The 24,755-nt window shown below is 43.5% G+C and overlaps 1 protein-coding gene and 6 non-coding genes across 8 annotated transcripts; 4 read left to right on the forward strand and 3 right to left on the reverse strand.

Annotated features, from left to right (window-relative positions):
* Positions 1-199: 199 nt before the first annotated feature.
* On the reverse strand, positions 200-11,436 carry LOC133116667 (kidney mitochondrial carrier protein 1). Of its 2 annotated transcripts, XM_061226500.1 has the most exons (10): positions 11,299-11,436; positions 10,310-10,404; positions 10,023-10,170; positions 9,839-9,933; positions 9,167-9,252; positions 6,619-6,714; positions 6,030-6,154; positions 3,443-3,581; positions 3,203-3,283; positions 200-2,836 (listed from the first exon to the last, which is right to left on the reverse strand). In XM_061226500.1, the coding sequence occupies exons 2-10, from the start codon at positions 10,371-10,373 to the stop codon at positions 2,795-2,797; spliced, it is 876 nt and encodes a 291-aa protein (XP_061082484.1). In that variant the 5' UTR covers positions 10,374-10,404; positions 11,299-11,436; the 3' UTR covers positions 200-2,794. The 2 variants fall into 2 exon arrangements, with proteins under 2 accessions (XP_061082484.1, XP_061082485.1); XM_061226501.1 differs by lacking the exon at positions 11,299-11,436 and having other exon boundaries at positions 10,310-11,077.
* A 559-nt stretch (positions 11,437-11,995) lies between these two features.
* trnak-cuu (transfer RNA lysine (anticodon CUU)) lies at positions 11,996-12,068 on the reverse strand. The gene has a single exon. It is a non-coding gene; the product is annotated as a tRNA-Lys (tRNA).
* Positions 12,069-12,318: 250 nt separating this feature from the next.
* On the forward strand, positions 12,319-12,392 carry trnan-guu (transfer RNA asparagine (anticodon GUU)). The gene has a single exon. It is a non-coding gene; the product is annotated as a tRNA-Asn (tRNA).
* Positions 12,393-19,213: 6,821 nt separating this feature from the next.
* trnan-guu (transfer RNA asparagine (anticodon GUU)) lies at positions 19,214-19,287 on the forward strand. Its single transcript has one exon. It is a non-coding gene; the product is annotated as a tRNA-Asn (tRNA).
* Positions 19,288-20,714: 1,427 nt separating this feature from the next.
* trnan-guu (transfer RNA asparagine (anticodon GUU)) lies at positions 20,715-20,788 on the forward strand. The gene has a single exon. It is a non-coding gene; the product is annotated as a tRNA-Asn (tRNA).
* A 670-nt stretch (positions 20,789-21,458) lies between these two features.
* Positions 21,459-21,531, reverse strand: trnak-cuu (transfer RNA lysine (anticodon CUU)). The gene has a single exon. It is a non-coding gene; the product is annotated as a tRNA-Lys (tRNA).
* A 372-nt stretch (positions 21,532-21,903) lies between these two features.
* Positions 21,904-21,977, forward strand: trnan-guu (transfer RNA asparagine (anticodon GUU)). Its single transcript has one exon. It is a non-coding gene; the product is annotated as a tRNA-Asn (tRNA).
* The last annotated feature ends 2,778 nt before the right edge of the window (positions 21,978-24,755 follow it).

Raw genomic sequence — 24,755 nt, forward strand, 5'->3', positions numbered from 1 at the left:
TCTATTCTTGGATCAGTCATCACATGCATTTTGGACAAGTTCTCATGTGTACAGCGTTCTCAGTCATCAATAATCTGTTGAACTGGGGGCCGTGTTGAACCAGGCCTGATCTATAGATGAAGAGTCATGATGATATTTTAAGACAATGAAAGCACTCAACACAGCCAAAACGAAGACAAATAAAAAAACAGAAATTACATTTGTGCATAAATGAGATTAATTTATTTATAATTTACACACTTTTATATATTCATATTCAGAGTTTGGAGGGCCAAGGTGAAGAAACCTTAACCTTTACACTGGGCTTCCCACGAGTAACCAAATATTAATCTAAAAAATATGCAATTATTTTTTCAATACAATTTTCCACATCATGATACTGATTTTCATTGGCAAGGATTTGGATATACATTCAAATTAAATTATTAATTCAACTGGAGTTCATAAGAAAGCACACTTAGACTTACAAATAAGCCCATCTCCTCCATTAGCATGAAATGACAAATCTAGTTATTAACTTGAAAGAGAGATGTCACTCTTTCCAAACACATGATGACATTTACCCAAGTATTTTTGCTGAGCGACTGGCTCATTGCATAATCATACATTGTTTTGAAGGTTCACCTGCACAAACAAGGGTTTAAGGATTAGAAAAAAGTTCAATCTCAAAGATCTACTAAAAAGCTTCAAGCCTTTTTGGAGACAAAACACTTTGAATGGGGGACAAATCTCAATACAAAAATGAACTGTAGTAGTCCACAAGCCCTTTCAATTTGTGAATGTACAATTCATCTTTTTCTACTGTGTCCACACTGCTGCTAAAGTGCTAGAACCCCTTTTCCGGATTAATATCCAGGCAGGAGACTAAACTTAGTGGGAGGGGGAGGGGGGCATTTGTGGCATGAAGGCTACAAAGGGGGGTTTCGTGGCATTAAATTTAGGCCAAAGTCTGTACAAAGTAGGCAGATAATTCAGCAGTCAAAATGTACCGGCAGTCCTCACTGCACATCCACACTGACAATGACAAATGTCATTTCTGCACATTACAAATAGTTCAGCACACAAGGATATCGGACACTGATGGCCAGAGTAAAGCGTATTCTATAGCCCTTACATTGCACTGTACGGAAGCCTGCTAAGAGGAAGCACTTCAGTATCAAATGAGGAAATCTATATCTCTCTTACATGCAGCACAATAACCAAAGCTCTCAACACACAATATTTTATCAAACATCAGGAAATGCCAGTCATCCTAAGCTGGTATAAACAATGGTTTCCTCAGCTGTCCTGTCCATTAGAAAACAATACCCACAAGGAAATACCAAAGACAAATATTTCAAAACTGATACAAAAACTTGGTGACCTTGTGATCCATTTTAACAATAATAAAGTACATTTGTCCCTTGATTTCCATTACTTAATCAACAATAAACTGGTTCCTTAATAGATACCTCAAAGTCTAACAAAATACATTAACAGCTCTTGGTCCACTTGGTTCCTATGAGGACAACAACATAGTCAAGCGGCCTTAAACAATATTTAGCAGTAATGTTGCACTGAGGCAGTTGATAAATGGTACTGTTTGGTAGATGCAGTACAGAATGTACGAGTTTGTGTTGGAGCATTACCAGAGCAATGAAACTGAAGACCAGGGTACAGTTTCATTAGCAGTCATATCCTGCCTGCCATCCATACACATGAGTTACATAACATATTAAAAATAGCAAAGGCTTTTCTGAAACGCTAATATGCAAACAAGGCCATTCCTGCCTGAAGAACATTAATCAAATATACCAATGCAAATATCGGCATTCATATTTTGCATGACACTCATCCTTGCTGTCAAACAGCTGCATAATTTATTTAGCAGTTTCTACATATCAAACTACTACCTCCTATATAAGGGTGGAAAAAGTGACGTATGCTTTTGACCAATAGGCAAGTAACGAAGAACTGTGTCCATTAAAAACGTTTCAGAAGCACACACCAGCACAAGAATTTGGTTCAGCACCTTGGAGCTTTTTCTACATCCTGGCACAATGATCACTGAAGTTCACTGCATACAATTCTGTAGCGCACTGACAGAAGTCAGAAACTTTACATCTACATTGTTTCCACATGCAATACTGTATCCATAAAAAAACAGAAGCCAATAGTAAATAGAGTACGACTCCTTATCCAACAAATGGCACATAAAACAGACCCCACACCCAGAGCAACTGGGATCATTTTAAAATGTTTTGACTCGTAATGATAAACTGAGCGGAAGTCATTTATTGCAAGAAGCCTTTTCTCATCAGTCACTTTGGTTTCAGTGAAGCCACAAAGGTATACGGTATGATAAACACTGACGTAAATATAATAATACGCCAAATAATACGCCTGTCATAAAGAGGCAAAAACAGATACACTGTGCGTAACACGACATATTGAATGAAGCGTGACCATACTTGTAGCATACTTGAATGCTTTGTGAAACATATTCCCCAACGCGGCGTTGTTAAACAATCAGACACTCACACCTATCGTGAGAGGATTGTGAAGGACATGTATTCATCGTCCGTGATCAGCCTGTAAAATGTCCGATTGTACTCCACAAGGTGCCATGATGCTAGTGGAGAAAAGCTGCGCTTGAGTCCCAGTGATTAACGCTTGTTCATGACCAGCATCACAGTCAGGCAGTCCAGCCCTTCCACCGGACATCTGCTGTCCACAACGCTGATCACGCTGCCCCTCCCTGAGGATCCCGGACCTGTTAATGTCAGTTGGCATCCTGCCCCCGACATCGTCCCGTTCACACGTCAATCTTCTTCAGCTGTTCGTAGGTGCAGAAGAACTGTGCAAAATGGCAGTTAAAGAAGGACTGGTATGACTTGCGTCAGGTTTTGCCCCAACATTTTTGAGTGCTCTGATGAAAGCACCCCCCCCCCTCTATTTTACAATGGCATGCATTCCACAAGGATTTTGATCCAGTGTCCCTAAGAGCACCGACTGATTGTTATGAATGAAATCTTCAGATAATCCCATTACATAATTGTAATCCAACAGAGTTGAACCAACAAACGCACTCCTAAAACCTACTCCACTCACAGAAGCTAAGCTCTGGTATTACTCCTTTGTTCTACAACAATAACAAGCCATGTTATTAAAATAGTGGGAAATGCTTAAGCTAATCGTGTTAGCCACATCAGTCAAAGGATACGATGATATTCCAAGGACCGAGCCGCAGCCAGTTGGGAAAGAATCCCTTGTAGAGAGCGAAGAAGCCCTCGGACCTCAGCGTCTGGAAAGTGAGTGACAGAGCCGTCAGAGAACACAGGACACAAGCCCCTCCCACTTCACAGGTCTCTTCCATTATTCCTACATTCCTGATGAAACTGGAGCACAGACATCGAGAGTTGCACCGAAACGTTAGTAACATGAAACATTCATTAAAAACTACCTGCAGTAGGCAGTCCACCGTGCCCTTGTACCCCGCGCTGGTACCGTCGCGCAGGGCCTTCTGGTTCATCATGCGAGTCCGCACAACGTCCACTGGGTTGGAGGCCAGGGCCCCGGCCAAGCCGCACACAACGCTGGACCTGGGTTCGACAGGCAGGGTCAGGTGGTCATGTCTTGGCATTTACAACAGGTTTACAACAGGTTTACAACAGTAAGTGCATCATTCTGACCAGGTGTTCGCTGTGGACTTTCCTCTAGACGCGGTAACGTTGATTTTTAAATTGCTCATTTGAACAGCAAGGGTTAGGGCTTGAGCCAGTTTGTTTGTCTATTACCTGTTAATCACTTCTACTGGTTGCATACCTGTAGAGTGTTTGAACATTTGTCTTAAATAGCTTAAATAGCTGTGGAATTTATCAGTAGATTAGCTTTGATTTGATATTGCTTGTGAGCAATTGTAGGCCATTTAAATAGGCGTGTCAGAGCGACGCTAGCGTCGTTCCGTCCCAGTTTGTGATGTTATGTTTCACCCCATCCCAGTCTGCTCTCTCCCTCGAAGACACCCCCTGCGACGTGGGCCTCCACGGCGTCGGAACCCCTCCAACCTCAGCTACCCCCCGCTGACCCCGTGAGGACTTTGCTGTCACAGGGGGACTATGGAACTGCCAGTCTGCCACTCGGAAGGCTGACTTCATCCCTGCGTATGCCTCCCTCCAGTCCCTACAATTCCTTGCCCTCACGGAGACCTGGATCACACCTGACAACACCGCCACTCCCGCTGCCCTCTCATCCTCCTTCTCCTTCTCGCACACTCCCCGGCCTTCCGGCCGTGGCGGTGGTACTGGTCTTTTAATTTCCCCCTTGTGGAAATTCTGTTCTCCCCCTCTCTGACCTGTCCATATCCACTTTTGAATTCCATTCTGTTGCAGTATCCTACCCTACTAACCTTTTCATTGCAGTTATCTACTGTCCTCCAGGGCCCCTGGGAAACTTCCTTGATGAGCTAGACACCCTTCTCAGCTCCTTCCCTGAGGATGGCACCCCACTGATTCTCCTTGGAGACTTCAACATCCACCTAGAAGCCTCCCAGGCTGCTGCCTTCCTACCGCTAATCCACTCCTTCGGCCTCTCCCTGCAACACTCTCCTCCAACCCACAAGGCGGGCAATGTCCTAGACCTTGTCTTTGTGAGGAACTGCTCATGCTCCGATTTCACGGTTACCCCTCTGCATACATCTGATCACCACTTCATCTCATTCTCCCTCCCTCTTCCTCCCCATCCTCCTCCCCCTCCTCCCACCCACACTTCCTCAGCCCGCCGTAACCTCCACTCCCTCTCACCCTCTTCCTTTGCCAGCACCGTCACCGCCTCACTCCCCCCTCTCGAATCCTTCTTCAAACTTCCCACTAACTCTGCATCTGCCACCCTCCTTTCATCTCTCTCCTCCGCCTTTGACTCTCTCTGTCTGCCTGTCTCAAAGCCACCTCGCACATCCCCTCCCAGTCCTTGGATATCTGACACCCTCCGTACCTCCAGGGCCAGCCTCCGCGCAGCGGAGAGGAAGTGGGGGAAATCCAGAGTTAAAGGGTCTTCCCCAGCTTATCTACAAAAAATCATCAGACCCTACACCCCTGCCAGACCTCTTCGTTCAGCCTCCACAGGCCGCTTGGCACCTCCCCCTCTCCGAACCTCCACCTCACGCTCACGACTACTGTCTGTTCTGGCTCCACGGTGGTGGAACGAACTCCCCGCTGAGGTCAGAACTGTAGAATCTCTCCCCACCTTCAAGCGCAAGCTGAAGACACACCTCTTCAAGCAGCACCTCTCCTCGTCCCTCCCTACCTCCCTGTGAACCTTAATTGTTGTCTCTGTGATGTGCTTTGTGTATCGGTATTTTTAGTTCGCTACGTAGCAGTGTTTGGATAGTTCACTTTGGTCACTTTTGCTGTTTGTTTGTTTATTTGTTCTCAAAAAAAAAAAAAAAAAAAAGGCCCTCGTCCTTATCCTTGTTGTACAGGTAGCAGTTGAAATTGTACTTCCCTCTAGGGTCTTTCAGCGAACTTATCCCTGGTTATGGGTATACACTTTGTTGTACGTCGCTCTGGATAAGAGCGTCTGCCAAATGCCAATAATGTAATGTAATGTAATGTTTACTCAACCCCAGTCCAGTTAGCTACAAATTAAATAATCATTGTCTTCACTGAAATTACCTAACTGCATCCCCACGTCTGAAACTACATCTTAGGGGAAATTGTACCGTTGCAGTTGTCTGTCACATAACCTATATTATATAACCTACAAGTTTCTTTTTCAGAGCAGTAGGAGCCAGGACTAATAATAGATCTACAATCTTTAAAATGGGGGTGGTGGGGAGGGGGTGGGCTGGGATATGTACCACCGGCTCATGCACTCGATTTCTTCCTTGGGTATTTCGGATGGCTCAGTTTCCTACAGCGTCCCACAGGAGCCAGTACTCTCGGCACGAGGAATGCCGTTAAGTGTTCAGCACTGTGATTGTGTTTCAAACTGGCACACAGGGTCGTGTTCAGAGAAAAAGATAAAAGACCAGAATAGGAGTCAGAACTCACAGGAAGTGAGTGTACACCGTGTCTCCCATGTGACCTGAGAGGATCAGGTGCTTTTTGGTGAGGTCGTACACAGGAAGCTCCACCCCCACAACGATGGCCGCCCTCTGAGCAGTTAAGGACACTCCCTGGAGAGAGAGAGAGAGAGAGAGGGAGAGAGAGAGGGAGAGAGAGAGGGAGAGAGAGGAGAGAGAGGGAGAGAGAGGGGGGGAGAGAGCATAATGCAAAGCATATCCTTTTATCTTACCACTCCATTTTTCTCAAGATTGCACAATAAACACAAGCATGATATGACAAGAATAGAAGAAGTGCTCGTTAATTGTAAACAGAGGTGTGACGTGCAATGTGTTTTCCAGCAACTCTGCGGCCAATTAGTCCTCAGGGAGTAGAACCAGTTCTCTTCCAGCATGCAAACTCATTGGGAACATCTTTAAAATTGTAACTATATATAGACTTTCCAATAAAACCAAAGAAAACAGAACATTAAGTAGACAGTGCTTCAAAACTTATACTTATAATTTGGATGGCCAACAAAACATGGTCATTTTCCACAGAAACAGAAAACTCAGAGGTGTGTGACAGACACACCAACCTTCCACAGTCCTCGCGTTCCCTCTTGCTGGTAGATGTTGAGGAAGTTTCCCATCATGCTCCCCTGTATAAGATTTCCTTGGGCCTGCATCCGGATCTGATAAAACAATGACACGATCATGTAAATATGAAAGCGTAGTGACCGACTGCCTGTCAACTATGCTAAAGGTACTCGAGCTTCATTCGCAAGACTTCTTGTTTTGAGCCTTTATACAAAACTTCACCCATAGGTCACAACTGCCGGGAACATAATAAGTCACATATAATATGCTGTAAACAGCTCCTAACTAACTAACTAACTAACTAACTAAAGGAAGTTTTGGTCATAAAAACTCCCGTTGTGCTCTTACAACACGCACTCTTATCAGAGTAGTAAAACGCACCTGTTGTGCCGAGTTGCGTGTGACATGTGGTGGTCAGGTCAACTAGGGACAGTAATATGGCTTTCCCACTTTACACAGAACCAGATGATAATGCTGGAGTGAGTGCAAGCAGTTTAATCTCTAAACTGTCCATTTAAATGCCTACTGGCTACGAAAGGCAGACGTCTGTATGACTGCTGAGAAAATACTTGTGGTTGACCATCACTAAGCCTTGGCATTCATCCAGTTCCTGTAAACTTCATTGCATCTTGTTTTCTCATTCAAATGAATGTACAAAAAAACCCGCCTAATGAATACTAAAACTTCACACATTTAAAAGTGATAGCACTTCAGCTGAAGACCTAGTAACACCAAAAATATTAGACAGAAGAAACCAGATTTGATGTTGCCATGGATACAAAAAGATATGCCAAGCAGCTGACATATTTAGGGAAAGTGGAGTAAAATGGGGGTGGGGGACTGTGCCTAAAACATGTGGCCGGAATGCAGCTTCTGAACGCCACAAATGGCATTCTTCCTCCTTTTCTGCTGAAGTCAGAAATCACATGCCCTACAGAACACTATAAAGGAACAGCATGTTTTCTTTTGAGTTATCTGAGCCATCTTTTCCTCCTACCAGAACCCAGTAAACATGGACTCCTTGTACAGTCACAAAATGAAAAAGAACAGCTAATTGGACACAGACCGACATTACGACATTTCAAAGATCAAAAATCACGACGCCACAAGATGGTGCTGGGCTATTCGTTTGAATTTCAGGGGGCAGAACATACCCCAATCCTCAATCCACAGCTGGGTTAAAAAAAAACTTTAAAAAAAGAACTTTTTGAACACAGATTACATTCTGGTATCATAGTATCCATGCTATTTCTCATCTCCCTCAGGCAAACAAAAAAAAAGGTGAAATTAAAACATTGCCCCTCAGAACATGAACTTGCTTTACAAGGCCACTGTACTAGAGCCACCAGACCACCTCAGGGACAGAGATGGGGCAATATTTAAGCACATGAACTCCCCTCTAAAAATAGGCACTGTACCGCGATATTACACCAGGGTCTCCACACGATGAACCTGCTTAACCTTTCAGCAGCAAAGTTCAGAACTTGATTCATCACTGCCACTTCTTCCCAACATGGCAAGTCTGAAACTTAACAGAAGCTTTCCTCAAAGTGGGACGACTGCCACGCCGACAAAAAAGAAACCAGATCGCCAGCTATTAGCCCAGATCACAGACAGGAAATGGGTTTGCAGATCCTGGCATTATGCCAAACATGCTCCAGAGAGATAGTCCAAATTCCAAATATTTCCGTCCTGGGTGTAATTTTGGATCCTTAAAAATACACATACATGTCAATTACAAATTATTTGCATGAAACAGCAGCACTGCAATCATACTGGGGATGTTCTGGGACAGAGGGGAAAATCTCTTTATATGCCGCAGAAATCAATATAATGCTTGTCCCTTGCTTGTCCATGCAGGAAGATATGCCTCTTAATGGACAAATTCACACCAATCATCCTCAAGCTATAACTGATTCACACAAGTCATACGATTCACCAGTTTAAACCTTACATTTTCATTTAATTACCGTTCATCCATTTTAACTCCTTTAATTTTTTATTCAACTTATCCTGCTGCAAATGATTTAATTGCTACTTAGAGCCTTCGACTTATAGCTTTTATGCCACAATATGTGTATAGCCTAATTCCCAGAGATAATGAAGACATTATAAACACATAATCCAGATAATAAAACAACAATATAGAACAACACCATAAAAATATGCAACTGCCACATACCTGTGGTTATAAGCACACTGAATACATGCAGCACATCAGTGTAGCAACACTGCTGTCAATCACCGTTAAGACTGATGACAGTGGAGGTGAAATGTGATAATTCACTAACATGTGCAAACAAAGATAAATGAAATGCATGTGAGATAAGTGTTTCGGAAAAACCAGTTACCTGCTTGTGACCTCTAATGATTTATGCTCTCTAATCCACACTTGCTTTTTTTTGGCCTTCCAGGTCCCAGTCATGTACCTTAGCCACTAGGCAACAGGCTGCCCCTCAGCACTGGCACACTAAATTATATTTAAAAATGTAAATGTTTATGAACTAACTGTTTTTCGAATGTGGCTAGCCTTTGCTTCATTCCCACCTTCAGCACGTCGGTGGGGTTGGCGATAGAGGAGGAGATGACCCCAGACAGAACTCCACACAGCACGTTCATGATCAGCGTTTCATCTGGATCAGGGGAACAGAGCAGAAGCTATCTTCAGCCATCACAGCCCAGGCAAAGTATAGCCAGATACTCCACAGCATCAGACAGATCCTCACCCACATTCACCCAGAGAGAGAACACCAACACCAACAAAACTGACTATTTCCACAACAAATAAAGGGCAAAACAGTATTATATAAAATATGAAATGAAACTTCAATTTAGGAGGAAAATGCTACGACTGTGCAAAACCGAATGTGGATTTTTGTTACTGATAATGAAAAACAATATACTGAAAAGTCCCTAAGTCAAGCAGTCTGACATCTGAACCTTTACATTTTATTCACTATGAATGCCTCAGTATGATGCTGATTAACACTTCTTGTATCACTGTTGGGCACCAAGCACACACTGACTGAGGTTCTGCTTTAATATAATTGGTAACTCCTTTTCTATCTTATCTCGTTTTGCTTCATGCCTGTTTCTGTCAGCTCACTGTTGCCGTGTTGTTGTTTTTGTGACTCTTGAGACACAATCATCGCACTGTGCCAAATTCGCCCTGCAGCCCAAGTCACAAGGGATAAGTATTTCTGACGGGTTTCCACTCACCCTCCGGCCTGTCAACCAGCAATCTTTTGAAGCTCTGGTATGTTCCAATCTTTATAGTCCCATATGAGGCTTGCCGGAGCATGGCCGGTGCGATTCTGGAAAACAGCACATGTTGCTAACACTTCAAAATAATTGTCCAAGTGAACGGTTACTGCTCCAAAACAAGCAAAGCACTGTCACTTACCCGGAGTACAGAGCGCGGAGACCTTCCTCCCGGCATATCCTCGCGAAGGCATGGAGCATTCCACGGTAGCGGATCTCTTTGTATTGACTGTCGCACACTTGCCCTTGTACTTGGAGACGAGTTTTTGTCAGATCGATAGGGAAAGTACCTACAATGGGAACAGCCAAAAGATATTCAGTTTTACTAAAGTGATCGTAGTAAGCCAAGATACAGCATCGGTAGTTAAATATTTCTGAAACGAGCTATAAAGAGGAAAGGGAAGATGTGTTGCTATTTCCAGTACTCACCACACTCTGCAGTAACTGAAGCCAGCCCTCCGAATATAAATGGTTTCCAACTCACGTTGGACATTTCCAGACGGGGTTAAGTGCAACCTGCACTCCTATAAGAAATAAAACGGATAAACAACGTTGGCTATGTCCCCGAATTTAGTCAAATCCTTTCACCAGCGTTACAATATAGCGACTGGTCTTCAACACCACAAACCACACGCATCTCTCCGCCCCTCTCCTCCGTGCATGCACATTGCGTAGTTACCAAGTTACCTCAAAAACAGCTATCAACGCCGAAGTTTAATTACACGAGCGCTGAGACAATGCCGAAATTGAAGTCAGCTGAGGTCAATGTACCCTCAAATATTATGTCAAATGGATTTTGATGGAAAACGTTCTTAATGTGCAACTACCATTAACCAACTCATCTAGCTATTAAATCTTCGAGCCGCAATTTTACACAAAATAGCTGACGTTAGTCAGCTACGTAGCTAGCTAATTAAGTCTATCACTGCATTTTTTTTACAATGCTCATGAAAATTGGTTAGTACACGTTTGTAATTTACATAAAAATGAACTGAATCGTTGAAATATAGCTAACGTTTAACACAACGTATCCGGAAGATCTAAACAGCTCATTTTTAACCAATTAACGTTAGCTAGCTAACTACAGGCAACTGACGCTATACTAGCTCGTAAAAATAGTGAGCATTCCGATCAAAGCTTTCCTTTTCATTCACAGTTAACTATACCGTTAAGTTAGTTAACTAGTGTGCTCAAACAGTAAAATGCTAAAAGTGTTTAGCTAACGTTACACCGCGTGTTAGCACAAACCACACTAGCAAGAGCCAACAGAATACGCCTGACTGAGTGTACGGCCATTGGCTATAGCTTTTCGTAGATGCTTGTGCATTGCAAATATCTCATAATAACGTCTGCTAGCGAATATTGGTTTATCGGAGAAAATGTTCTGAGACGACGAGGTCTAAAATATCGCAACTGACCGAATGAAATTAGGAAAGATCCAGGCAATTGATGCTCCAACGCCAAGACTCCCAGGATCTACAAGAGCTAACAGTTTCGTCTTCAGTGCTCAAGCACTTCCCCCTTGTTCTAGACACGAGACGACGGTGTTCAGTTGGGGCACCAGAAGGGGGAAATGAAAAATCAAACATCGTAGAAAAGTGCACAGATATGCAAATACTGTGTATATCTTTTTACACATCACGACATAATTCAAAATACAGATGTAGATTTTTTTCCAAGACCATTCAAATGTGTCAATCACAAACTGTAAAAGTTACTGTATTTATTCGCAGCGATTGGGTATCAGTTTCTAAGTAAAACGTGAACCATGAGGCTAGTTTGACGAGTGTATGTGCAGCATTGTCTATAATGTAAAGCACGTAAACAAAAAAATGAACTACTTAAATTCTGAATCGTGACTAAAGAACGGATTAGTACCGCTTTCAAAATAAAGGCGTCTAATAATTCGAACGCTGTCAAAAAAAAATGCAATTTTAAATGTTTCAGCCGACATTGTCTTTGGGTTAGTGTCAAATTGTGTGCAATATAAAAATATGATCTCAATAAGATGAGCACACGATGAAAAACGAGAACTCGGATCATGAGAAAGAATAGTTGGACCCACACGAATGATGCCAATGGTGCAAATATTTGTCAACGACTGCAAAAAGGCAACGCCCAACGTGGGGCTCGAACCCACGACCCTGAGATTAAGAGTCTCATGCTCTACCGACTGAGCTAGCCGGGCTATGTACATGGAACATGCAGGTCCAATCACTGGTGGTGACACCTTCTTGTCACCTGATCTTCTGACCCTGATTGATTTCTGTGTCAGACAAGGATCAGGGACAGGCAGAAGGATAAAATAAGTGATTGTAATGAGTTCGTTACATTTGTCTCTGTATTGAAAGACAACAACAGATACAAATGTTGGAGTCACAGATTACGATTGATTGCTACAGTTGGTTCAGGAAATAGTCAGATGCCATAGGAAGCTAGTCTCTGTGGCGCAATCGGTTAGCGCGTTCGGCTGTTAACCGAAAGGTTGGTGGTTCGAGCCCACCCAGGGACGGCAGACTTTTCTCTCATTTGTTGTCATCTCAGCGTGTTAAACCAATTTCAGGTTTGCAATGGTAAAGTAAGAAACCAAAAACAAACCATGCTGAGACAACCTCCTCATGTGTTCTGAGATTAGTTTGTTTCAGAGGAGTTTGAGTTTGTTTGGCGTGATCATGCACAAAAGTTCTGTATCTTTGGTCTGATTCCACTAGAGGCTGAAATGAACCAAGTGTGACAACACCCTGTGGAAAAACCTTTTTCCTGTTGTACATTTTTTCTGTTTAGCCTTTATACTTCACATACCAAATATTGCTCTGTATATGTGTTTGATAGAAACATTACAAACAGTGAGCAATATATATAGCAGGGAAATAACATTTAATTTAAAATCTAACGTCAGCTAGAAAAGAAATGTAGTAGGCCTGCTATCAGTTTTCTAGAATACCTAACACAACACAGCCACTTAGCACGCCATTGGATGGTCTTCAGTGAGCTATCTAACAAAGAGTACAGAGGTAGACTGAGGGAAAGTTATTGTTGTACAAATTCAATCATTGTGAGCAATATAACTACATTTAGTGAAAATTAATTTAATGTTTTACGGTGTATTTAGTTGTTGAAATTAAACCTAACCATACTACATTTTAGTGACTACACCTAGCTGATAGCTACGTGTAGGCCTACTCTAAATAGTATTGTACCTGCTCAACAACCTATTTTACCAAGCGGGAAAGTTTAGCTGAGGCAAGAAATAGCCATCAGGACATATTCACGTAGTTTTTAAATATTTACAGTTTTATATATAAGAATGTTTACATTATGATTTAATGTACGTAGAAATGACACAGCGTTTGTCTGGCTGATCAAAATCCTCATCTCTGTACAAAGTTTTGGAAGCAGTAAGCACATCCATCTTTTAAAACGTTGGAAGTCTCTTTCTGATTCACCGCACCCAGTGACGTAGCTAGGGGGATTCAAACCTGACCCTGCCCCATGTTCACAAACAGCTGCTACTAGACAATAACTCCTGGTTGTAGGTAAAAAATGCATCCTACCAGTTTAACAAATTCTACTCTTCATATTGTATTTTATGTTTCTTTTTTTGTTTGTTTAATAATTCTCTAATGTGATGTGTAACTTATGCATAGGTATTGCATTACACTAGGACTCGGAACTGTACTGTACTCTCAGGTCTACTTTTGCACTTGTTCTTGTGATTGATTTGCACTTTGTTGTATGTCGCTCTGGATAAGAGCGTCTGCTAAATACCACGTAATGTAATGTAATGTAATGTAATGCATACATTTCAATACATAAGTATTGCATGTTTTATGTTTTTTTCAGTCAATATTGTCTTAATTTCCCCTGGACTATTTAGGCAGAATAAGCAAAGGTTCATCAACAGACTGACATATTATTCCGTTTTCCATGCATCATTGCAGGAATCAGTGTGAATGTCCCCTTGATTTTTTGATATCTGCTGTACTGAAGGAAAACAGGACGCCAAACGTGGGGCTCAACCCACGACCCTGAGATTAAGAGTCGCATGCTCTACCGACTGAGCTAGCCGGGCCATGAACAGGGAACATGCAGGTCCAATCACTGGTGGTGACACCGTCTTGTCACTTGATCTTCTAATCTGGATTGATTTCTGTGTCAGATAAGGACCAGGGACATGCAGAAGGATAAAATAAGTGATTGTAATGAGCTCATGGTCCCTACAGTGGCTGAAGCGACCAGGTGCTACCAAGCTCTCAGCTGCCTTCAGGAATGTCAACACTTGTCTCTCTGCATGCGAAGACCACTACAGGTACAAATGTTGGAGTCACAGATTACAATCGATTACTACAGTTGGTTCACTTTTTATGAACAATCACTCAGCTAACCTCAACTCAAGCAGCGCTCACCAGAACCATCAAAACCAGCAAGGAAGTAGCCAGGCAACACAGGAAGCAAGTCTCTGTGGTGCAATCGGTTTGCGCGTTTGGCTGTTAACTGAAAGATTGGTGGTTCGAGCACACCCAGGGACGACAGACATTTCTCTTGTTTCTTGTCATCTCAGCGTGTCAAACCACCATGATCCTGAACGATCATGCCACCAACACCGACCCTTGTTCCCACCAAACCTAATACAATTTCAGGTTTGCAATGGTAAAGTAAGAAACCAAAAACGAACCGTGCTGAGACAACCTCCTCATGTGTTCTGAGTTTTGTTTGTTTCAGAGGGGTCTGAGTTTGTTCGGCGTGATTATGCACAAAAATTCTGTGTCTTTGGTCTGATTCCACTTGAGAGGCTGAAATGAACCAAGTGTGACAACACCCTGTGAAAAACAATTCAATTGATTAAAGGTGGAACACCTTGCCCCACTACTATGTTAATGATCCTTCATGACATTACATTACATTAATGACATTTGGCAGACGCTCTTATCCAGAGCGATGTACAACAAAGTGCACAGTGCAAACCCATAACCAAGGATAAGTGCGCTGAAAGACCCAAGAGGGAAGTACAATTTCAACTGCTAACTGCACAACAAAGATAAGGACCAGGGCCTATTTGATCATTGTTCTCTTTCTTTTTTTTTTTTTTTTTATCATAGTACCGCAACACACTAATGTATGAACAATGTATGAACAATGTATGAACCGCTTACCTAGCCAAACAATGCTTACGTAGCCAAATAAAACATCCTAATACACAAGTAAATATCACAGGTAAAGACAACAATTAAGGTTTACAGGGAGGTAGGGAGGGACAGGGAAAGGTGGAGCTTGAAGAGGTGCATCTTCAGTCTGTACTTGAAGATGGCAAGAGATTCTTCTGTTCTGACCTCCACAGGGAGTTCGTTCCACCACCGTGGAGCCAGAACAGACAGTAGTCGTGAACGGGAGGTGGAAGTTCAGAGAGGGGGAGGCGCCAAGCGGCCTGTGGTGGCCGAACGAAGAGGTCTGGCAGGGGTGTAGGGTCTGATGATTTTCTGGAGGTAAGCTGGAGCTGACCCCTTAACTGCTTGGAAGGCTAGCACCAATGTTTTGAATTTATGCAAGCCATGACAGGTAGCCAGTGGAGGGAAGTAAGCAGGGGGGTGACATGCAAGTGTTTGGGAAGGTTGAAGACCAGACGAGCTGCTGCATTCTGGATAAGTTGGATGGGTCAGATGGCGGACACTGGGAGGTCAGCCAACAGGGAGTTGCAGTAGTACAGGTGGGACATAACCATCGCTTGGACCAGGAGCTGGGTCGAGTAGGGGGTGAGAAAGGGGCGGATTCTCCGGATGTTGTATAGGAAGAACCTGCATGATCGGGTCACCGCCGCAATGTTCTCGGAGAGGGACAGACTGCTGTCCATCACCACGCCGAGGTTCCTTGCACAGGGTGATGGCATCAGTGAGGTATCCCCTAGGGAAATAAGTATCGCATGTTTGATCCATTTTTCAGTCAACACAGTCCTCATTTTTCCTGGGCTGTTTAGGCGGAATAAGCCGAGATTCTCACACACCCCCCGGCCCTCTGGCCGTGGAGGTGGCACTGGCTTGCTGATCTCCCCTTTGTGGAAATTCTCTGCGTTTTCCCTCACTGACCTATCCCTATCCACATTTGAATGCCACGCTGTCTCAATTACTCACCCTGTTAAACTTTATATTGTTGTTGTTTATCGTCCTCCAGGTGCCCTGGGAAGTTTCCTTGATGAGCTTGACACTCTACTCAGCTCATTCCCTGAGGATGGCACCCCACTTATCGTCCTGGGAGATTTCAACATCCACCTGGAAGCCTCCCAGTCTGCTGCCTTCTTACCACTACTTCACTCCTTTGACCTCTCTGCAGCACTCTCCCCCAACTCACAAGGCTGGAAACCTTCTCGACCTGATCTTTCTGAGGAACTGCTCTTCTTCTATCCCCACTGTTACCCCTTTACACAAGTCCGATCACCACTTCATTTCCTTCTCCATCCCCCTAGCCCCTCTACCTCCCTCCCCTTCTCTCACCCCCACTGTTTCTGTCCGATGTAACCTCCGCTCTCTATCACCCTCCTCCCTTGCCCCGAGTCATCGCTTCCCCCCCTCCTCTTGAATCCTTCTCCAAACTACCCAGATTCCGCATCTTCCGTGCTGCTTTCCTCTCTCTCCTCAGCCCTTGACTCGCTCTGTCCTCTTGTCTCCCGGCCTGCTCGATCCTCCCCTCCCAGCCCATGGGTTTCTGACCTTCTACGTTCCTCCAGGCCCAGCCTACGTGCAGCTGAGAGGAAGCGGAGGAAATCAAAAGACCCGTCGGACCTGTCTTCCTACCAGTCTCTCCTGGCAGAATTCTCCTCCGCTATCACCACTGCCAAAAGAAATTAATACCAAACAAAAATCCAGAACTCCACTTCTAACCCTCGTCAACTGTACTCCATTTTCTCCTCTCTCCTCAGCACACCTCCCCCACCATCTCAGTCCTCGCTCACTGCTGATGACTTTGCGGTATTTTTTGACGAGAAGGTTGCAGATATCCGCAGCACCTTCGCGACCACCACCACTTCTATGGCTGCCTCCATTTCTGTGTCTGCCCCCTGTTGACCCTCTTTCTGTCCCCTTACAGATGCTGATGTGTCTCACCTCCTGCTCTCCCACCGCCCTACTACTTGTGCCCTGGACCCCATCCCCTCAAACCTCTTTCAGGCAATCACGGCTGACATCCTCCCGTTTGTCACCTCCCTTGTTAACTCCTCTCTGTCCTCTGGCTGCTTTCCCTCATCATTCAAGAGGGCCTACATCACCCCGCTCCTAAAGAAACCCACTCTAGACCCCTCCTGCATTCAAAACTACCGTCTGGTATCTCTCCTTCCTTTTCTATCCAAATCCATTGAACGAGCCGCCTCCAACCAACTCTCTTCCTTCCTCTCTCAGAATAACCTGCTGGACCCCCACCAGTCCGGCTTCAGACCTGGCCACTCGACGGAGACTGCACTCCTCTCTGTCAACGAGTCCCTTCAGGCTGCACGAGCAACCTCTCTCTCCTCTGTCCTGATCCTTCTTGACCTCTCTGCGGCGTTCGACACGGTCAACCACTCCATCCTCTTAGCCTCCCTGGCATCTACAGGGATCTGTGGCACAGCCTTAGAGTGGATCCAATCTTATCTCTCTGGCCGGTCCTCCCAGGTGTCCTGGGCTGGAGGAGTGTCAACCCCTCACCCCCTTGTTACAGGAGTCCCCCAGGGCTCAGTCCTTGGACCCCTCCTCTTCTCCATCTACACGAGATCCCTTGGCCCCGTTATCTCTGCTCATGGCATCTCCTATTATTTTTATGCCGATGACACCCAACTCTTTCTCTCCTTCCCCCTATCAGACACACAAGTCTCTACCCGTATCTCCGCCTGCCTGAGAGATATCCAGATCTGGATGGGCAACCACCATCTAAAGCTCAACCCAGGTAAGACGGAGGTGATCTTCATCCCTGCTTTAACCTCTCCCTTCTCTGATTTCTCCATCTCACAAGGGATAGCACAGTGACCTCATCCCCTAGTGCAAGAAACCTTGGAGTGGTGATGGACAACAGGCTATCCTTCTCCAAGAGCATCGCTACGGTGACCCGGGTGTGCAGGTTCTTCCTGTACAACATCCAGAGAATCCAACCCTTTCTCACCACCTACTCCACTCAGCTCCTTGTTCAAGCAATGGTCCTGTCCCACCTGGACTATTGCAATTCTCTGCTGGCTGGCCTTCCAGCATCTGCCATCAGACCCCTACAACTCATCCAGAATGCTGCAGCCCGTCTGGTTTTCAATGTTCCCAGACATTCACATGTCACCCCCCTGCTCAGCAACCTCCACTGGCTGCCTGTTATGGCTCGCATCAAATTTAAAACTTTGGTGCTCGCATACCAGTCAGTTAAAGGATTAGCCCCTGTATATATTCAATCCCTTATCAAGACCTATACACCAACAAGACCCCTCCGTTCTGCCACTTTGTGCCATCTGGCGCCTCCCCCTCGCCACACCTGCACTTCACGCTCACGACTGCTGTCTGTGCTGGTCCCACGGTGGTGGAATAACCTCCCGGTGGATGTCAGAACGGCAGAGTCTCTGACCTCCTTCAAGCGCAGACTGAAGACCCATCTCTTCAGGCTACACCTTTCCCTCCCCAACTCACAATCACCGTGATTAGCCTTAGACCGTAATGGCACTTATGTATAGATATCGTTACTTGTATAGGTATTGTTGTTTTTATTGGCTGTTGTATTGTTGTATTCTAGCTGCCAACTGTGGTATGCTAGTTTGAAAGTTGTTTGTACTCTTCAAGGGTTCTGAATTTCTTTATGTTTACACTAGGACTCGTAACTGTACTGTCCTCTCAGGTCCACTTTTGCACGTGTTCTTGTGTTTGATTTGCACTTTGTTGTACGTCGCTCTGGATAAGAGTGTCTGCTAAATCCCAAATAATGTAATGTAATGTAATGAGATTCATCAACGGACTGATACATCATTCTGTTTTCTATGCATCGTTGCAGGAATCAGTGTGAACGTCCCCTTGTTTTTTTTATTTTTTATTTTTTTACATCTGCCGCACATGACCCTGATTGATGTCTGGGTCAGACAAGGACCAGGGACATGCGGAAGGATGAAATAAGTGATTAGAATGAGTTCATGGTCCCAACAGGGGCTGCAGCTACCAGGTGCTACCAAGCTCTCAGCTGCCTAAAGGAATGTCAACACTTGTCTCTGTTTGGAAAGACCACGACAGGTACAAATGTTGGAGTCACAGATTACAATCGATTGATACAAGTGTAGGTGGAGAACCAGTGCTCACCAGAACCATCGATACCAGGAAGGAAATAGTCAGGAAACAAAGGAAGCAAGTCTCTGTGGCGCAATCGGTTAGCGCGTTCGGCTGTTAACCGAAAGGTTGGTGGTTCGAGCCCACCCAGGGACGGCACTTTTCTCTCATTTGCTGTCATCTCAGCGTGTAAAACCACCATGATCCTGAACGATCGTGCCACCTACACTGACCCTTGTTCCCACCAAGCCTAATACAATTTCAGATTTGCAACGGTAAAGTAAAGAAACCAAAACTCTAAGCTAAAAGTAAAGAGTAAAGAGGTAGACTGAGGGACAGTTATTATCCTACAACAACATTATTCATCTGTACAAAGTTTTGGAAGCAGTAAGCACATCCATCTTGTAAAATGTTGGAAGTCTCTTTCTGATTCACCGCACCCAGTGACGTAGCTAGGGGGATTCAAACCTGACCTGCCCCATGTTCACAAACAGCTGCTACTAGACAATAACTCCTGGTTGTAGGTTAAAAATCTATCCTATCAGTTTAACAAATTCTACTCTTCATATTGCATTTTTTTTTTTTTTTTTTTTTGTTTAGCAATTCTCTAATGTGATGTGTAACTTATGCATAGGTATTGCATACATTTCAATACACAAGTATTGCAAGTATTATGTTTTTTTAAAGTCAATATTGTCTTAATTTCCCCTGGACAATTTAGGCAGAATAAGCAAAGGTTCATCAACAGAGTGACATATTATTCCGTTTTCCATGCATCGTTGCAGGAACCAGTGTGAATGTCCCCTTGCTTTTTTGACATTTGCTGTACTGAAGGAAAACAGGACACCCAACACGGGGCTCAAAACCACGACCCTGAGATTAAGAGTCTCATGCACTACCGACTGAGCTAGCCGGGCCACAAACAGGGAACATGCAGGTCCAATCACTGGTGGTGACACCGTCTTGTCACTTGATCTTCTAATCTGGATTGATTTCTGTGTCAGACTGCTGTCCATCACCACGCCGAGGTTCCTTGCACAGGGTGATGGCATCAGTGAGGTATCCCCTAGGGAAATAAGTATTGCATGTTTGATCCATTTTTCAGTCAACACAGTCCTTATTTTTCCTGGGCTGTTTAGACGTTATAAACCGAGATTCATCAACGGACTGATACATCATTCAGTTTTCTATGCATCGTTGCAGGAATCAGTGTGAACGTCCCCTTGTTTTTTTTTCTTTTATTTTTTTACATCTGCTGCACATGACCCTGATTGATGTCTGGGTCAGACAAGGACCAGGGACATGCGGAAGGATGAAATGAGCGATTGGAATGAGTTCATGGTCCCTACAGTGGCTGAAGCTACCAGGTGCTACCAAGCTCTCAGCTGCCTAAAGGAATGTCAACATTTGTCTCTCTGTTTGGAAAGACCACGACAGGTACAAATGTTGGAGTCACAGATTACAATCGATTGATACAGTTGGTTCGGTTTTTATGGACAATCACTCAGCTAATCTCAACTCAAGCAGTGCTCACCAGAACCATCGATACCAGGAAGGAAATAGTCAGGAAACACAGGAAGCGAGTCTCTGTGGCGCAATCGGTTAGCGCGTTCGGCTGTTAACCGAAAGGTTGGTGGTTCGAGCCCACCCAGGGACGGCACTTTTCTCTCATTTGCTGTCATCTCAGCGTGTAAAACCACCATGATCCTGAACGATTGTGCCACCGACACTGACCCTTGTTCCCACCAAGCCTAATACAATTTCAGGTTTGCAACGGTAAAGTAAAGAAACCAAAACTCTAACTAGAGTAAAGAGGTAGACTGAGGGACAGTTATTATCCTACAACAACATTATTCATCTGTACAAAGTTTTGGAAGCAGTACGCACATCCATCTTGTAGAATGTTGGAAGTCTCTTTCTGATTCACCGCACCCAGTGACGTAGCTAGGGGGATTCAAACCTGACCTGCCCCATGTTCACAATCAGCTGCTACTAGACAATAACTCCTGGTTGTAGGTTAAAAATCTATCCTATCAGTTTAACAAATTCTACTCTTCATATTGCATTTTATATATATTTTTTGTTTGTTTAGCAATTCTCTAATGTGATGTGTAACTTATGCATAGGTATTGCATACATTTCAATACACAAGTATTGCAATTTTTTAAAGTCAATATTGTCTTAATTTCCCCTGGACAATTTAGGCAGAATAAGCAAAGGTTCATCAACAGACTGACATATTATTCCGTTTTCCATGCATCGTTGCAGGAATCAGTGTGAATGTCCCCTTGATTTTCTGACATTTGCTGTACTGAAGGAAAACAGGACGCCCAACGTGGGGCTCGAACCCACGACCCTGAGATTAAGAGTCTCATGCTCTACCGACTGAGCTAGCCGGGCTATGAACAGGGAACATGCAGGTCCAATCACTGGTGGTGACACCGTCTTGTCACTTGATCTTCTAACCTGGATTGATTTCTGTGTCAGACAAGGACCAGGGACATGCAGAAGGATAAAATAAGTGATTGTAATGAGCTCATGGTCCCTACAGTGGCTGAAGCTACCAGGTGCTACCAAGCTCTCAGCTGCCTTCAGGAATGTCAACACTTGTCTCTCTGCATGCGAAGACCACTACAGGTACAAATGTTGGAGTCACAGATTAAAATTGATTGCTACAGTTGGTTCGATTTTTATGGACAATCACTCAGCTAACCTCAACTCAACAGAACCATTGAAACCAGCAAGGAAGTAGTCAGATAACACAGGAAGCTAGTCTCTGTGGCGCAATCGGTTAGCGCGTTCGGCTGTTAACCGAAAGGTTGGTGGTTCGAGCCCACCCAGGGACGACAGCCGTTTCTCTCATTTCTTGTCATCTCAGTGTGTAAAACCAGCATGATCGTGTCACCTACACTGACCCTTGTTCCCACCAAGCCCAATACAATTTCAGGTTTGCGATAGTAAAGTAAGAAACCAAAAACAAACCGTGCTGAGACAACCTCCTCATGTGTTCTGAGTTTGGTTTGTTTCATAGGGGTCTCAGTTTGTTTGGTGTGATTATGCACAAAAGTTCTGTGTCTTTGGTCCGATTCCACTTGAGAGGCTGAGACGAACCAAGTGTGACAACACCCTGTGAAAAACACTTCCAAGTGATTAAAGGAGGAATACCTTGCTCTACTACCATGGTAATGATCCTTCATGACGGGCATGTACCTTTTTCCTGTTTAACATTTATACTTCACACATCAAACATTGTATAATATATAATATACGTGTTTGATAGAAACATTAAAAACGGCAAGCAATATATATAGCATGAAAATAACATTTCATTAAAAATATAACGTCAGCTATATATATATATATATATATATATATATCATAAATCTAGTAGGCCTGTTATCAGTTTGCTAGATTACCTAACGCTACACAGCCACTTAGTGCTCCATTGGATGGTGTTTAGCTAACGTTAGCTATCTAACAGAGTAAAGAGGTAGACTGAGGGACAGTTATTGTCCTACAATAACATCACTCATAGCGATAAATATACCTACATTTAGGTTCATTTTATGTTTACGGCGTATTTAGTTATTACAATTAAACGTAACCTTACTATATTTTAGCGACTACACCTAGCTGCTAGCTACGTGTAGGCCTACTCTAAAAAGAGTCTTGTTCCTGCTCGACTGCCTAACTTACATTACAAAGCAGGAAAGTTTACCTGAGGCAAGAAATAGCCATCAGCGGAAATGAACCTGAATCGTCTTAAAATTAGGCTTACATTCTGATTTCATTTCCGTGGAAATGATCATACAGCGTTTCTCGGTACGATCAAAATCCTGCACCTCTGTACAAAGTTTAGGAAGCAGTGAGCACGTCCATCTTGTTAAACTTTGTAAGTCTCTGATTCACTACACCCAGTGACGTAGCTAGAGGGATTGAAACCTCTTTATCAGCTGCTGCAAGACGATAACGCCAGGTTCCGGTTTTGAAACATAGCGTACCAGTTTAGTTTATCCCACTGTTCATATTGCATTTCATAATTCTGTCTTTTTTTTCTTTTTTTTGGGGTAATTATCTAATGTGATGATGTGTTTGTATAGAAACGTATTTTACACGTTTCTGAAGGTCAACTATAAGAAGCAGAATCTCTACGGGACTAAATTGAATCGTATAAAATGAACTACATTTAATAGCTCTGTTTTCCAGAGCTGTTGAAAGAAGGTCCTCTTTGCAATCCAACTAAGAGTAAAAAGCAAACTCCCAAAGTAATGTCAAAATGTACGGCATCCATTATTTGTCCATCCATTACTGCTTGTTACAATGAACCTATTTGATTTTTATCCACTTCCTTTCTCGGGTCTTCTAGAACTTTACCACTAGGTGGTGCAATTTATCCATGTTTGCTCGAAGAATTTGACATTTCCCAACACTTTGCAGACTGCATAGTATTTCTGAGAACTGTTGTTCTCGAAAAAGTTCTCAAGAAATCATTATTTTAGCTGATCAAATAGTCAACAACTATAAAATATAAAAATCCCAGAACAATTCTGCCTGAAATATTTTATTTAACTAAGTGGTACTTCAAACACAATATTGATAATTCTTCCCTGTGCCAGTGCAGTCTGAAGCAATGGTGTCTGTGTTTAGGTTATATACAAACATACAAAATGTCTTTCAAAATAACAATACAGTTCCTGAGATAAACTCAAAATGCCAATGTGAAAAATACTGTACTTTATTCATGTTTCAATGGAAATGAATGAACTAAAATCAAACATAATTTAATAAAAATAGATTCCATCAAAATAAAGGTTTCATAATTATTTACTTTATTATTTAGGTTTTGTAATTATTTCACCTCATTTCATTCAGGAAGTAAACATATTTCACTGAGGGTATCATAATCTGGCAATAATTCTGCCGCCCACTATATATTCACTGACATGTTTTAACGAGTGGCAGCAAATCAGAGGAAATATGGCTGGATTTTTTTTTCTTTCTCATATGCTATTTGTCTGCTCCATACAATTAACATTGACTGTGCAGTGCCATTGTCTTTTCAGCCTATTTTGTGAATAAGTCAGCTCTGCAGTGGCTAACACTCACGAGCAGTGAAAGCCAGCTCAGAGTTGGAACATCATAATAGAGCCACCTTCTACTTCCTCTCTCTGCAGTTTCCTCAATCCCTTGTTTTTGGAAAAACATAAAAACACAATCACAGCCCCCAGTGCCCTCTAATGATGACCAGCAAAGAATAACTTCCACCGTCAGCCAAAGCACAGATGCTTCCTACAGCCAGGGGGGTTACCAGGATTTTCATGGGGGGGCCACACTATCACCAACAGTTATATTAGCCAATGATAATGCACTGTTTTAGGTGGGAAAATAGGGGTGGCATCTGGGGCGGCCAATCAAATTCCAGAGGTGGCCAGTGGCCACAGGCCTGCCTAAAACCTCTGTAATAATTCAAATTACAGCTAGGGAAACGATAAAAAGGGAATAAATAATGATCACTGGTTGCACACCTAATGTTCAGTGAAATGGAACCCATTTGAAACACATTTATTTCAGTCCAGCCTACAGAAATTACAGGAATTATCAGCCATGTTTCACAACCCATTGGG

The sequence above is a fragment of the Conger conger genome, chromosome 17 (genome assembly GCF_963514075.1).
Source record: "Conger conger chromosome 17, fConCon1.1, whole genome shotgun sequence".
Taxonomy (NCBI): Eukaryota; Metazoa; Chordata; class Actinopteri; order Anguilliformes; family Congridae; genus Conger; species Conger conger.